Source organism: Oncorhynchus masou, chromosome 18 (genome assembly GCF_036934945.1).
Source record: "Oncorhynchus masou masou isolate Uvic2021 chromosome 18, UVic_Omas_1.1, whole genome shotgun sequence".
In the NCBI taxonomy this organism is placed as follows: Eukaryota; Metazoa; Chordata; class Actinopteri; order Salmoniformes; family Salmonidae; genus Oncorhynchus; species Oncorhynchus masou.
Window position 1 is genome coordinate 66396646 of NC_088229.1, and position 16396 is coordinate 66413041.

The 16396-nt window shown below is 45.6% G+C and overlaps 1 protein-coding gene across 3 annotated transcripts in view; it reads left to right on the forward strand.

Annotated features, from left to right (window-relative positions):
• LOC135505155 (protein phosphatase 1B-like) overlaps window positions 1-6454 on the forward strand; it is a 29137-nt gene extending 22683 nt beyond the window's left edge. For 2 of the 3 annotated variants that reach the window (XM_064924287.1, XM_064924286.1), the window contains exons 5-7: window positions 1388-1505; window positions 2349-2460; window positions 2576-3308. In XM_064924287.1, coding sequence (XP_064780359.1) covers window positions 1388-1505; window positions 2349-2460; window positions 2576-2678 — 333 coding nt within the window. In that variant the 3' untranslated portion in view covers window positions 2679-3308. Of the gene's footprint in view, window positions 1-1387; window positions 1506-2348; window positions 2461-2575; window positions 3309-4505 lie in introns of those variants that run through there. The other variant, XM_064924288.1, reaches the window with a different exon arrangement.
• The last annotated feature ends 9942 nt before the right edge of the window (window positions 6455-16396 follow it).

Sequence of the window (16396 nt, forward strand, 5' to 3'; positions counted from 1 at the left end):
AACTTTGGAAGTATGCTTGGGGTCATTGTCCATTTGGAAGACCCATTTGCGACCAAGCTTCAACTTGCTGACTGATGTCTTGAGATGTTGCTTCAATATATCCACAAAAGTTTCCTCCCTCATGATGCCATCTATTTTGTGAAGTGCACCAGTCCCTTCTGCAGCAAAGCACCCCCACAACATGATGCTGCCACCCCTGTGCTTCACATTTGGGATGGTGTTCTTCGGCTTGCAAGCCTCCCCTTTCTCCAAACATAACGATGGTCATTATGGCCAAACAGTTCTATTTTTGTTTCATCAGACCAGAGGACATTTCTCCAAGAACTACGATCTTTGTTCCCATATGCAGTTGCAAACCGTAGTTGGCTTTTTCATGGCGGTTTTGGAGCAGTGGCTTCTTCCTTGTTGAGCGGCCTTCCAGGTTATGTCGATATAGTACTTGTTTTACTGTAGATAAAGATACTTTTGTACCTTTTCCTCCAGCATCTTCACAAGGTCCTTTGCTGTTGTTCAGGAATTGATTTGCACTTTTCACACAAGTACGTTCATCTGTAGGAGACAGAAAGCGTCTCCTCCCTGAGCGCTATGATGGCTGCGTGGTCCCTTGGTGTTTATACTTGCTTACTGTAGTTTGTACAGATGAACGTGGCACCTTCAGGCGTTTGGAAATTGCTCCAAAGGATGAGCCAGACTTGTGGAGGTCTACAATGTTTTTTTTCTGAGGTCTTGGCTGATATCTTTTGATTTTCCCAATGATGTCAAGCAAATAACCACTGAGTTTGAAAGTAGGTCTTGAAATGCATCCACAGGTACACCTCCAATAGGCTAATTGACATCATTTTAGCCACTCAGAAGCTTCTAAAGCCATGACATTTTCTGTAATTTTCCAAGCTGTGTAAAGGCACAGTCTACATAGTGTATGTAATCTTCTGACCCACTGGAATTGTGATGCAGTGAATTATGAGTGAAATAATCTGTCTGTAAACAATTGTTGGAATAATTATTTGTGTCAAATAAATCTCAAACGTGTAGATGTCCTAACAGACTTTCCAAAACTATAGTTTGTTAATAAGAAATTTGTGGAGTGGTTGAAAAACAAGGTGTAATGACTCTAACCTAAGTGTATGTAAACTTCCGACTTCGATTGTACATATTACCTCAATTAGCTAGACTAACCAGTACGTACCCCCGCACGTTGACTCCGTACCCCCTGTATATAGCCTCGTTATTTTATTCTTACTTTTTTACTTAGTAAATATTTTCTAAATTCTTATTTTTCTTTTCTGCATTGTTGGTTAAGGGCTTGTAAGTAAGCGTTTCACACTACGATCAGCACGTGACCTATAAGATTTTATTTGACGTTCCAACCCTCTGTGTGTGTGTCCAGGGCAGTAGGGATAACATGAGTGTGGTGTTGGTGACTTTACCGGGAGCTCCCAAGGTGTCTGAACAAGCGCTGAAGAAAGAGGAGGAACTGGACAAATACCTGGAGACTCGTGTAGAGGGTGAGAACATGCACATCCTCTCTGAGAGCTTGGACACACTGCACCGAAGAACAGCTAAAAGCAGAGTGGCCGCCCTGTCGCTGCAGTGTGTTTTAGCCAGCCGCCCTATCGCTAGCTGTCTCTGCAGTGTGTTTTAGCCAGCCGCCCTATTGCTAGCTGTCTCTGCAGTGTGTTTTAGCCAGCCGCCCTATTGCTAGCTGTCGCTGCAGTGTGTTTTAGCCAGCCGCCCTATTGCTAGCTGTCTCTGCAGTGTGTTTTAGCCAGCCGCCCTATCGCTAGCGGTCGCTGCAGTGTGTTTTAGCCAGCCGCCCTATCGCTAGCTGTCGCTGCAGTGTGTTTTAGCCAGCCGCCCTATTGCTGTCTCTGCTGTTTTAGCCAGCCGCCCGCTGCAGTGTGTTTTAGCCAGCCGCCCTACGGCTAGCTGTCTCTGCAGTGTGTTTTAGCCAGCCACCCTATTGCAGCTGTCTCTGCAGTGTGTTTTAGCCAGCCGCCCTATCGCCAGCGGTCTCTGCAGCTGTCAGCCGCAGCGGTCTCTGTGTTTTAGCCAGCCGCCCTATTGCTAGCTGTCTCTGCAGTGTGTTTTAGCCAGCCGCCCGGTCGCTGCAGTGTGTTTTAGCCAGCCGCCCTATCGCTAGCTGTCGCTGCAGTGTGTTTTAGCCAGCCGCCCTATCGCTAGCTGTCTCTGCAGTGTGTTTTAGCCAGCCGCCCTATCGCTAGCTGTCTCTGCAGTGTGTTTTAGCGAGCCACGAGCAATGGCTGTTTGCGCAGATTCAGTAGAATCTGTTCAAAGGCACCCAGCCGTCCATCTTTCTGTTTCCACTTTAACCCTGTGTCTGTCCATAGACTTGCTGGGTGGCTGTGGAGAAGAGGGGGTTCCTGACCTTGTGTCTGTTCTGAGGTACATCGCCTCTGAGAACATCCCCAACCTACCTCCTGGAGGAGGCCTGGCCAGCAAGTAAATACTATGACACACACACACTGAAGAAATGTACTTCATTGTCCATTTTCTTTTCAGATCAATCTTCACTAATGCACACAAACTATAATGTATAATCTGTGTGTGTATTCAGGCGCAGTGTGATCGAGGCGGTGTACAGCAGGCTGAACCCACACAGAGAAGAGGAAGGGGTGAGTAACTCTCCTTTGACCGCTGACCTCCCACTTCCACAATGATCCACTCCAGCCCAGTCACAACAGCACCACCCTCTGGGCCGGGGTGTGAATGGGCTTCGAGGACCTTCGATTACCAAGTGTGATCAAAATGGAGTATTTGATCCAGAGTCGAGACTTTGTTTCACATGACATGAAAACTGCTCCCTGATGTTCCTGCCATGTCCCACCCTTTTAGAAAATCCCACTAAAGTCCAGGACATCTTAAGAACAGGAACTAGCTATATGGCGTAGTCTAGACTGTCTTTACTGTGTCTGTGTTTTGGAAATTGGGACTCGTAGTGGGGGATTGGAAGGCACTGGTGGCTTCTCCTCTCCTCACTGGACAAAGACTATGTCACTACGGGTAGCTGGCCACAGGGGTAGGGCTAGTATGGTGTGAGAAGTGTTTGTGTGCGTGCGTAAGTGTGCGTCATTTCCGCCTGCACCACCGGGAGCAGTATCGCTCAGTGCTGGAGTAAAGCGCTTGCTGTCTACCGTCTGCCTGGGGAAAATACAGCCCACATGTGAGGAATCCTCCTCCTTTACTGCAGATGACCTCCCTGACTCCCCCTCTCTCTCCCCCACCTTCACCGCCGTCGTCGAGACGCCAGAACCCCCCCACCCCGACGCAGAGAGGACCAAAGACATGTCTGCCAGAGCTGCTGGAGGGGCCATCAACCAACCAGATCCTCCGGCGGCTCTGAAAGAGTTTGTCCAACCAGGCCCCCTCCCCCTGTCCACACTCTCAGACACCATAAGGGGACAGATGGAAAGATGAGTGGTCTAAGTCTAGGGGCCGATCATGTATGGACCTCTACCCGACTGAGTGAGAGGAGTTCTCTCTCTACTGGACTGGCGTTATAAAAGCACAAGTTCCCATAAACCACCTGTCTGTGTCTGTCTTGCCTGCCTGTCTGGTCGGCCATGCGTGAGAGAGACTTTGTGCGTGCCAGTGTGTGTGTTTGCTAGAATGTGTGTGTGTGTCCACTGAAGTACTTTAAGATCCTGTTCTACTTCAAAATTCAGAAAAAATACAATGTTCTAAAAGAATGCAAAGTTTAAAATACAGAAGTTTTTTTTAAATACTTGCTTTTCAAAAGCTTTGTCCCCTATCATTGTTGTATTTCTAAATACTGAGTTGTTGCCCTCATATACTAAGTGCCATATTCTGAGATAAATACAAGGCACAAAATGATGGTTTGTGTGTATGCACGTTTTTTACTATACGTCCGAGTACCAGAAGTCCTCAAAACAATAGTAAACCAACTAAAATCGAGAGAACTGAGGACATTTTGCCGGTTCTCACTTGTAAAAAGACTATGGGGGTGTGCTGAATCTGTTCCATACAGCGATTTGTGAACAAATAAAATAATAAAAGTGATTTGATTTAATAATCATACTAAGATCTGTATCTGATTTGGTTTGTCTCTTGTCTGTCAGATTTGGTCGGTGTCTGACAGTCTTTCTGTTCTGGTATAGAAACACTTTTTCCTGTAAACATTCCATTGTGGGTCTGAAATGGCTCTTCACGTGCTGAATAGTGTACAGTGAATTCCTATTACATAGGCATCCTGGCATTTCTAGCATACTCAGTACAAATGTTATATTCCTGACAAAAATCCTATTAAATGGGATGTAGCCTAGTATAAGAATTGAGACACAGCCGGCCTTTCAGTAGGTCACCGTCAGGTGAGTCCAAGATGGACTCATCCCACATATCGACCCCTCACATTCTTAGCTTGGGATCCACACACACTTCTCAACATCAGTACGTAAACATCAGATTTATATTGTATTTCCTATGCCACCTCATAAACACCTTCTCTCTGTCCTCTCTCTTTCTCTCAGTGTGATCTGGAGGACCACTGGTAGTCGTGGTAACGGCGACCCCGGTCTCCTCCTGTGATTGGTCTAGCCACCCAGAGGGGGAGTTGCCTCCTCCACACGCCCAGTGGACGACGTGCATGTGTGTGAGGACGAACCCACACACACACGCTCTGCTGTTACCTGGGAGGAGTGTGTTTTTGGAGGTGTTGCGGTTTTAAGGACTGATGAAACGTCAGGATGGTAGAAGATGATTTTTACCTTCCAGGTTTTCTGGTGTTTTATTGTATTTTTTTGATGTTGTTGACATTGATCACCCGACTACACACGGACATGAGGACCTGAGGTGTATTTGTTTGTGTGTGTGTGAAAGAAAGCTTTGAGGTGGGGACCAGGAACCAGACTGGTTCAATCTGGCTCTTGTCTTGGACCCAAACACACACATCCTTCAACCTTACACACCACACCCTGCACATGCATGTACCACCTACACACACACACACACACACACACACTCAGAGGAAGGTCCACGTGCTACATGTTGATGGTTATCCAACCCCTCACGACCCCCTCTGCAAAACTCCACCGCTACTGGACAGTTATTGGTTAAAACTGATCCCACCTGACTGCCTCTGATTGGCTCCTGCTGATGGATGGAGATGTTTTTTTTTTCCTCTTGTTTGCTGTCAGATAAAGGAAGGAGGAGAAAGTGGAGTGCTGAATCCCAAACCAGTTCCTTCCCCCTCGGCCTGAGATTTGCGTGTTCGTGGCAGCCATGTGCACAAGTTTCCCAAAGCTGAGGGAGTGAAAATATTGTGGGATTAGGGGCTAATTCGACCCTCTGTTACACCTTGATACTTCACAGAAAACTAGTATACTGACACCCAACACAACATGTTTTGGAGTTTGTGTCATTTCATAATTAGGCACGCATTTTCACAATTTGTCACACATTTATTCTGACATAATGAATTATAATTCCTTACAAATGAAATGTTCAATTTACACTATATATTGAAACAATGGGACATTTCTCAATTAGGATTTCGTGCACATTTAATTTATGAACGTGAATTGCATCATGCAAGTCATTGGTGTCCCAAAGTTGGGGTTCATTGATCACTTCGTTGTGCTGAAAATCAGCCTCTGTTTTGTCAGCAAGTGTGACAATGGAGGGACCTCAGTGAGTTGGTAGATGCAAGGGACTGGTTTGGGATTCAGCAGAGAACTGTCTCTCTTCTCTCGGGTGGGAATGGGCTCACAATGGTGGATTCTGAGGGGGGGGGTTTTGTGTGAAGATCTCATCCTGTGTGATGTCACTGGCAGGACTGAGGGAGGGAGTAGGGCTTAGGGTGTCACTGTTGGACCTACTGTGTCTAAAACAGACCTCTCCTAGATCCCGGTCTCTCACCACCTCCCAGCCCTGCTCTTCCCTGCCCCCTGATCGAAGCAGGATCAATGGTTAACCTAGTCACTTTGATCAACAGTCACACGTAGCCATTTTATTTGACAAATTATTACAGAAGTTGAATTCAAATGTCGCATTTCTAAAACTAGGAAATATGGATTTTGAGAATATTTAGGAACTTTACCTAAACATTTGATCCTGCTTTGTGACGACATACCCTCTGGTAGACTCAGTTGGCCCCCAGGCTTCTAGTTTTAAAGGTGCACCCCGCAATGTGACATAACCATACACTGCAGGGCAACTTCCTGGTTACACAATTAAAATCTGCCAAAACTGACACTTAATAATCTGTTGCTGTTTTCTTTAAAGCAGAGTGCTGCCCTCACTGTATGACAAAGTCAGACTGTGGCATGTACCTTTTAACCCAGGTAGAGTCCCCAGTGTTAACCCTGTGTTCCTGGTTCGGACTACATCGGTAATGTTTTGTTTTTGCTGTTTGGTTGCACTCACATTTGATTACAGAAAGCGTCTATATGAAATAAAATACCTGCCAAGGACCAGTGGCCACAGTCTCTGGGTAGTGTGTATGCCTTACCCTATTTATGTGCTTTCCAATGTTCACTTATTTTTCTGGAAGTGGACACTCGCGCCTCCTCATGGTTGGACAATGAATGGAGTGTACACTTCAGGGAGAATCAAACTGCAGGACCCCCCCCCAATACCCTCTGTTTCTCAATCATCATTTCACCATAATCTCCAATTGAAATCACATCTTTAAGGTGTTCTTAATCTGATCTGGATTAGGGGATTATGGGCCGTTTTGTGTGTTTTTGTGGGGGAGTTGTTTAATTTTGTGATGGGTTACTCTATCTCCCGGGGTCAGGATCTTCAGTTATTCATATTTTGTTTTTTTATTCATCTGTTACTCATGGTAACACACCAGCTCCTCTCCTAGGGCAGAGGTATGACTGGACATTGTCCTGCGATTCTTTTGTTTTGTGTGTGGTTCTGCTTATAGATAGTAAAAGTGTGTGTGTGACAGCATATGATTTCTAGTGGAGTCATTTAGCAGATGAGGTCAGGCCATTGTTAGAGGGATAATCTGCTTTGACTGCTCAGATGGGTTAACACGCTCTGGATTAGAGCAGATTATTATCCGCACAAAGACACGCCATGCCCCTCCCCTACTGCTGCCTCCCTCCTACCTTCCTCCTGTGCCCTCTGTCCCTTCCTCCTCTTTCTATCTCTGTCCATTTTTCTTCCGACCCTCCTTGTTTTCAACTAAATTCTATTCAAGGGCTTTATTGGCATGGGAAAAGCATGTTTACATTGCCAAAGCAAGTGAAGTAGATATTTTAAAAAATAACAGTAAACATGACTCGCAACTCCCTCCTTCTCTTGCCCCTTTCCTCAGGTTCTCCTGTCCTCTCTCTTTCCTCAGGTTCTCCTGTCCTCTCTCTATCCCCAGGTTCTCCTGTCCTCTCTCTTCCCTCAGGTTCTCCTGTCCTCCCTCAGGTTCTCCTGTCCTCTCTCTTCCCTCAGGTTCTCCTGTCCTCTCTCTTCCCTCAGGTTCTCCTGTCCTCTCTCTTCCCTCAGGTTCTCCTGTCCTCTCTCTATCCTCAGGTTCTCCTGTCCTCTCTCTATCCGCAGGTTCTCCTGTCCTCTCTCTTTCCTCAGGTTCTCCTGTCCTCTCTCTTCCCTCAGGTTCTCCTGTCCTCTCTCTTTCCTCAGGTTCTCCTGTCCTCTCTCTATCCTCAGGTTCTCCTGTCCTCTCTCTATCCGCAGGTTCTCCTGTCCTCTCTCTATCCGCAGGTTCTCCTGTCCTCTCTCTTTCCTCAGGTTCTCCTGTCCTCTCTCTTTCCTCAGGTTCTCCTGTCCTCTCTCTATCCTCAGGTTCTCCTGTCCTCTCTCTATCCTCAGGTTCTCCTGTCTCTCTTTCTCAGGTTCCTCTGGTTCTTTCCTCAGGTTCTCCTGTCCTCTCTCTATCCTCAGGTTCTCCTGTCCTCTCTCTATCCTCAGGTTCTCCTGTCCTCTCTCTTCCCTCAGGTTCTCCTGTCCTCTCTCTATCCTCAGGTTCTCCTGTCCTCTCTCTATCCTCAGGTTCTCCTGTCCTCTCTCTATCCTCAGGTTCTCCTGTCCTCTCTCTATCCTCAGGTTCTCCTGTCCTCTCTCTATCCTCAGGTTCTCCTGTCCTCTCTCTATCCTCAGGTTCTCCTGTCCTCTCTATCCTCAGGTTCTCCTGTCCTCTCTCTTTCCTCAGGTTCTCCTGTCCTCTCTCTTCCCTCAGGTTCTCCTGTCCTCTCTCTATCCTCAGGTTCTCCTGTCCTCTCTTCCCTCAGGTTCTCCTGTCCTCTCTCTATCCTCAGGTTCTCCTGTCCTCTCTCTATCCTCAGGTTCTCCTGTCCTCTCTCTTTCCTCAGGTTCTCCTGTCCTCTCTCTATCCTCAGGTTCTCCTGTCCTCTCTCTATCCTCAGGTTCTCCTGTCCTCTCTCTTCCCTCAGGTTCTCCTGTTCTCTCTCTTTCCTCAGGTTCTTCTGTCCTCTCTCTTTCCTCAGGTTCTCTTGCCTATTTGAATGTGTTCCTCCAGCTGTTTGTGTTTTTGTCCACACAGTCATTAAAAACAACCTTGTTAATGTGATGTCACCATATTACTGGATAATTATTTAATTAGAGTAAATATCTGCCCAGTTCAATTACCCCCCCCCCCCCACACACACACACACACCCACACACACACACACACACACAGAAGAGGACTTATGATATATTTATAATCTTACAGTTTTGTGTTAATAGGTGAGTGTTTATGCTTTTGGGTGTGTGATGGGTGTTTGTGTTTTTAATTGAGTGGGTACTCATCCACATTGCTCCGGCCAAACACCAGGCCCACTAATGTTTCTTTTCCACTGTGAGGCTGGATTTGATCTCCTCTCTGAAGACTTCTCGAATGTGAACACATTCAAACCGTTCTGATTGGTCCCAGAAACCGATGGGTTGGGCCAGAGCCTGAACAGGTGAGTAAAGCAGCGTTTAGGAAATAGTTATTGGCTTTGATACTCTGATTGGTCCAATTACTGAAGATTTATTAAGTACAAAGGACTTCTAGGAGGGCAGTCTGACTGAATGTATGTAGAGAGAGAGATTTGTTATAGTCATCCCGGTTGAAGCTCCGTGTTGAATTCAATTTTTCCTACCGTCTTATCTAAGCCAATGACACATGTCCCTGAAAATTCACAAATGAACTTAATTGGAGGAATGCAACACACTCCCCGCCTCTCGTAATGATCTGTCCCACCGTTACCGATAACTTTTTTTTACAGGTTCGCTAGCATTAGTGTCGTCAGAGTTTTGCTCAAATTCTAAACGTCGGATTTAAACAAGGCTACAGCATCCATAAAGTGACCATTTAGATTTGGTCTTAAGTTTGTAGGTGCAACAGTTTAAAATTTTTTTTTTTTTAATCATGTTTAAAAAATCACGATGTACGGCTCTCACATGCACATTTCTGCCCAATACAAACCAATGATGTGCTACCTTTTTATGTAGCATTTCTGACAATGCTAAAATCTTTTCAGCCAAGTTCTAAAACCGGGTGCAACTCGGTTGCTACTCAATAGTAGCACCAGTAGGGTGAGAAGCAAAAGGTAGCTGGATTTTACTATGGAAGGTTTTTCATATGGCTGAAGTAATGTGATAACTGCTGACCTGGACACTTCTGCGTATTCCGGGCACAAACAAATAAACTAGCGAACGTCCTTGACAGCTATCAGAGCCAGTTAGAAACACCAAACTTTGGGAACTTCAGAAAACTGCAACGCTGCTAATTTATAATACACGCACACACCAGAACAGACGTGTCGCTGTTGGAAAACCCAGAGCAAATTATATCCCTTATGTGAGACTTCAGTACACTCCTTACTCTGTCAATGACATTTTCTTGTCATTATAATCCAACTTTTCACTGACTGATCAGTACAGTGTCGAGTTACTTTTCAATGTGTTCCTGAAGTCGCCATCCACCCAGTAAAAAGTAGCAGGGCTGTGGGTTAAAAACGAAGCACTCAAATCAAATTTAATTTGTCACATACACATGGTTAACAGATGTTAATGCGAGTGTAGCGAAATGCTTGTGCTTCTAGTTCCGACAATGCAGTAATAACCAACAAGTAATCTAACTAACAATTCCTAAACAACTGTCTTATACACAGTGTAAGGGGATAAAGAATATGTACATAAGGATATATGAATGAGTGATGGTACAGAGCAGCATAGGCAAGATACAGTAGATGGTATCGAGTACAGTATATACATATGAGATGAGTATGTAAACAAAGTGGCATAGTTAAAGTGGCTAGTGATACATGTATTACCGAAGGATGCAGTCGATGATATAGAGTACAGTATATACGTATGCATATGAGATGAATAATGTAGGGTAAGTAACATTATATAAGGTAGCATTGTTTTAAAGTGGCTAGTGATATATTTACATCATTTCCCATCAATTCCCATTATTAAAGTGGCTGGAGTTGAGTCAGTGTCAGTGTGTTGGCAGCAGCCACTCAATGTTAGTGGTGGCTGTTTAACAGTCTGATGGCCTTGAGAGAGAAGCTGTTTTTCAGTCTCTCGGTCCCAGCTTTGATGCACCTGTACTGACCTCGCCTTCTGGATGATAGCGGGGTGAACAGGCAGTGGCTCGGGTGGTTGATGTCCTTGATGATCTTTATGGCCTTCCTGTAACATCGGGTGGTGTAGGTGTCCTGGAGGGCAGGTAGTTTGCCCCGGTGATGCGTTGTGCAGACCTCACTACCCTCTGGAGAGCCTTACGGTTGAGGGCGGAGCAGTTGCCGTACCAGGCGGTGATACAGCCCGCCAGGATGCTCTCGATTGTGCATCTGTAGAAGTTTGTGAGTGCTTTTGGTGACAAGCCGAATTTCTTCAGCCTCCTGAGGTTGAAGAGGCGCTGCTGCGCCTTCTTCACGATGCTGTCTGTGTGAGTGGACCAATTCAGTTTGTCTGTGATGTGTATGCCGAGGAACTTAAAACTTGCTACTCTCTCCACTACTGTTCCATCGATGTGAATAGGAGGGTGTTCCCTCTGCTGTTTCCTGAAGTCCACAATCATCTCCTTAGTTTTGTTGACGTTGAGTGTGAGGTTATTTTCCTGACACCACACTCCGAGGGCCCTCACCTCCTCCCTGTAGGCCGTCTCGTCGTTGTTGGTAATCAAGCCTACCACTGTTGTGTCGTCCGCAAACTTGATGATTGAGTTGGAGGCGTGCGTGGCCACGCAGTCGTGGGTGAACAGGGAGTACAGGAGAGGGCTCAGAACGCACCCTTGTGGGGCCCCAGTGTTGAGGATCAGCGGGGAGGAGATGTTGTTACCTACCCTCACCACCTGGGGGCGGCCCGTCAGAAAGTCCAGTACCCAGTTGCACAGGGCGGGGTCGAGACCCAGGGTCTCGAGCTTGATGACGAGCTTGGAGGGTACTATGGTGTTGAATGCCGAGCTGTAGTTGATGAACAGCATTCTCACATAGGTATTCCTCTTGTCCAGATGGGTTAGGGCAGTGTTGCAGTGTGGTTGAGATTGCATCGTCTGTGGACCTATTTGGGCGGTAAGCAAATTGGAGTGGGTCTAGGGTGTCAGGTAGGGTGGAGGTGATATGGTCCTTGACTAGTCTCTCAAAGCACTTCATGATGACGGAAGTGAGTGCTACGGGGCGGTAGTCGTTTAGCTCCGTTACCTTAGCTTTCTTGGGAACAGGAACAATAGTGGCCCTCTTGAAGCATGTGGGAACAGCAGACTGGTATAGGGATTGATTGAATATTTCCATAAACACACCAGCCAGCTGGTCTGCGCATGCTCTGAGGGCGCGGCTGGGGATGCCGTCTGGGCCTGCAGCCTTGCGAGGGTTAACACGTTTAAATGTTTTACTCACCTCGGCTGCAGTGAAGGAGAGACCGCATGTTTCCGTTGCAGGCCGTGTCAGTGGCACTGTATTGTCCTCAAAGCGGGCAAAAAAGTTATTTAGTCTGCCTGGGAGCAAGACATCCTGGTCCGTGACTGGGCTGGATTTCTTCCTGTAGTCCGTGATTGACTGTAGACCCTGCCACATGCCTCTTGTGTCTGAGCCGTTGAATTGAGATTCTACTTTGTCTCTGTACTGACGCTTAGCTTGTTTGATAGCCTTGCGGAGGGAATAGCTGCACTGTTTGTACTCGGTCATGTTACCAGACACCTTGCCCTGATTTAAAAGCAGTGGTTCGCGCTTTCAGTTTCACGCGAATGCTGCCATCAATCCACGGTTTCTGGTTAGGGAATGTTTTAATCGTTGCTATGGGAACGACATCTTCAACGCACGTTCTAATGAACTCGCACACCGAATCAGCGTATTCGTCAATGTTATTTGACGCAATACGAAACATGTCCCAGTCCACGTGATGAAATCAGTCTTGGAGTGTGGAGTCAGCTTGGTCGGTCCATTGTTGGACAGACCTCAGCGTGGGAGCTTCTTGTTTTAGTTTTTGTCTGTAGGCAGGTATCAGCAAAATGGAGTCGTGGTCAGCTTTTCCGAAAGGGGGGCGGGGCAGGGTCTTATATGCGTCGCGGAAGTTAGAGATAAAACATCACCAGATAAAACATCACTATGTTAATTGCTTGCGCGACCTGCGTGCAGTCAAAAGACAATGCCATCCATGCTTGCTAACTTGTAACTTGTTTCCAACACGACTGTTTTAGACAGACAAGCAAGCGAAATAAACAGAGTAAATGAACTAACACATTTCGTAACTGTCGTCACCAGACTGTCCATTTCAATAGTGTCAAATTGACGTACACTTTATATACAAAAGTATGTGGACACCCCTTCAAGTTAGTGGATTTGGCTATTTCAGCCACATCCGTTGCTGACAGGCGTAGAAAATCGAGCACACAGCCATGCAATCTCCATAGACAAATATTGTTAGTACAATGGTCTTACTGAAGAGCTCAGTGACTTTCAACATGGCACCTTCAAAGGATGACACCTTTCCAACAAGTCAGTTCGTCAAATTTCTGCCCTGCGAGTGCTGCCCCGATTAACTGTAAGTACTGTTATTTTGAAGTGAATAACATCTAGGAGCAACAACGGCTCAGCCGCGAAGTGGTAGGCAACACAAGCTCACAGAACGGGACCGCTGAAGTGCGTAGTGCGTAAAAATCGTCTGTCCTCAGTTGCACCACTCACTACTGAGTTCCAAACTGCCTCTGGAAGCAAAGTCGGCATAATTACTGTTCATCGGGAGTTTCATGAAATGGGTTTCAAAATTGGCTGAGCAGCCAAACACAAGCCTAAGATCACAATGCGCAATGTCAACCAACGGCTGAAGTGTTGTGAATCTCGCCGCGTTCTCTGGAATGGTGAATCATACTTCACCATCTGGCAGTGTGACGGACTAATCTGGGTTTGGCGGATGCCAGGAGAACGCTACCTAACCGAATGCATAGTGCCAACTGTTAAGCTTGGTGGAGGAGGAATCATGGTCTGGAACTGTTTTTCATGGTTCGGGCTAGGCCCCTTCGTTCCAGTGAAGGGAAATGTTAACGCCACAACATACAATGATATTCTAGATGATTCTGTGCTTCCAACTTTGTGGCAACAGTTTGGGCAAGGCTCTTTCCCGTTTTCAGCATGACAGTGCCCCCGTGCACAAAGCGAGGTCAATACTGAAATGCAACACATTACCTTGTATGCGGTACAAATGACATTGTGGGAGAGCCTCCTCAAAGACTATGAATTAGGCTGTTTTGAGAAGGTTTGAATCATAAGCATCCTGCCTACACATTGTTGGAAGTACAATAGACCAACAAAGCTACTGTAGTGGGTCAAAGCTGTGTGCTGGAAAACCTTGGTTGAGCATGGGTAAAGTAGCGCATTGTGCTCGTGAATTTCCTTTCTTTTTTTGGCTTCAGACCACAATGCCTACTTCTCACTTTTTTTTTTTTTTATTAAATTCAGTGAGAATCATCAGGCAACTCCTCTCCTTCCCTTTTCTCCTCCTCCCCTTCTCTACTCCTCTCCTCCCCCTCTCTTCTCCTCCTCATATTTGGCCTCCTGGTTAAATGTTTCTGTATTGTTAATATTTCTCCATGGGGAGATTGGGGACAATAGATGTGTATTGAGTATAGAACCAGCCTGCTATACAGCTTATAAGGACAGAACATTGATACCAGCGTACCTTTGTGTGTCTCCTTGTGTGGGTCAAGTAGAACCACACCTACCTGGTGTCATAGTTCTATTATAGATCCAGCAGTCTGCTTTAGACTCCACAGTGGATCTGACAGACTGTGACCAATAGCTAAGACATTTCTAGTAGCACGTGTGTGTTTAAGAGAAGGAGAGAGTTAGAGAATGGATGGAATGGATACAGCCTTGACATATCCTGGTTCAGATGCGTCACCCTGAGTGAATAAACCATCAACACATTCCTAGACAATGTAGAACACTATACACACACACACACACACACACTGACAGGGCTCAGACAGGTCCATCTGCATGTGGGGGTAATAGGCATTAACCCTTTGAGCTGTGCAGTGACCCCCCCCCCCCCCCCCACACACACACACACACACACATAGTCCACACTGACACATCTGCATGGGCCTGTGTGTGTGTTTTTTCTCGTTGTTTTTGATTCATCTGGAAGCATGAAGAACAACAATGTGTCATAAGTGATTAGATGTGTCAATCACCAATCTGGTGTACGGTTGTTTTTGGACAGGGCACAACAATCTTGCCCCATCCCAAATCAACTCCCCAGACCTCATGGGCACTCCTGCAGATATATAGATCTTCATCTATCATTCTGAAATCAAATCTCACTGTATGATGTCTGCATCCAAAGGTAGTGGACACACACACTGGACATATGCGCATACATGCACACGATGATGAAATAAACCGCAGGTCCAGTGTGTGACCTCTGTCCACTATATCACCGTTAAGCAGCTTGCCCCATTAATACTGGTAATGGCAAACATCCGGTACGGGGGCATTGTGGTGGAGAATCTCACCTAGACCACAGACGGAGCATGTGTTACTCTGTGTTCTGCCCTTTAATATAAGCCATTATTCTAACCACTGTTCTGCTTTATCATATTCATAATTTGAGTGTTGAGCCCATTCTATTATAGTCAGATTATCATATCTAACATTAGTCTGATAAACACATTCAATCTGCATTAACACAGATCCAGTTTGGCTCAGCAGTATGCTCTAGGTCAGGCTTCCTGAACCATGGAACATACGCTTTAAAAAAAGACACACACACATAAATCCATTATAAATAAAATTGTGTGTATATATACAGTTGAAGTCAGAAGTTTACATACACTTAGGTTGGAGTCATTAAAACTTGTTTTTCAACCACTCCACACATTTCTTGTTAAACTATAGTTTTGGAAAGTCAGTTAGGACATCTACTTTGTGCAAGACACAAGTAATTTTTCCAACAATTGTTTACAGACAGATTATTTCACTTATCATTCAATGCATCACAATTCCAGTGGGTCAGAAGTTTACATACACAAAGTTGACTGTGCCTTTTAAACAGCTCGGAAAATTCCAGAAAAAGATGTCATGTCTTTAGAAGATTCTGATAGGCTAATTGACATAATTTGAGTCAATTTGAGGTGTACCTGTGGATGTACTTCATGGCCTACCTTCAAACTTGGTTCCTCCTTGCTTGACATCATGGGGAAATCAAAATAAATTGTAGACCTCCAAGTCTGGTTCATCCTTGTGAGCAATTTCCAAATGCCTGAAGGTACCATGTTCATCTGTACAAACAATAGTACGCAAGTATAAACACCATGGGACCACGCAGCCATCCTCCCACTCAGGAAGGAGATGAGTTCTCTCTCCTAGAGATGGACGTACTTTGGTGTGAAAAGTGCAAATCATTCCCAGAACAACAGCAAAGGATCTTGTGAAGATGCTGGAGGAAACCGGTACAAAAGTATCTATATCCACAGTAAAAACGAGTCCTATATCGACAACCTGAAAGGCCGCTCAGCAAGGAAGAAGCCACTACTCCAAAACTGACATAAAAAAGCCAGACTTTCAGTTTGCAACTGCACATGAGGACAAAGATCGTACCCTTTGGAGCAATGTCCTCCGGTCTGATAACAGGACAAGCTTTTACGAACAAGGACATGGACGGTTGAATTGTTTTGCTATTGAAATGCCAGTACATCATCAAATAGTGAACAGATGGGTATTCATTCTCATCAAGAATATGATGAAATCATATTTTGTTTAAGAGTACCCCGTTTCTAAGAGATGCACAAAACACAGTTCTAGTCAAGGCTAAACGTCATCTTACATTGACAGTTTATTCATTTGGCAGACACTCTCTTATCCAGAGCAACTTGTATTCATTTTGGCAGACACTCTTATCCAGAGCTACTTGTATTCATTTTGGCTTGAGACACTCTTATCCAGAGCTACTTTTATTCATTTTG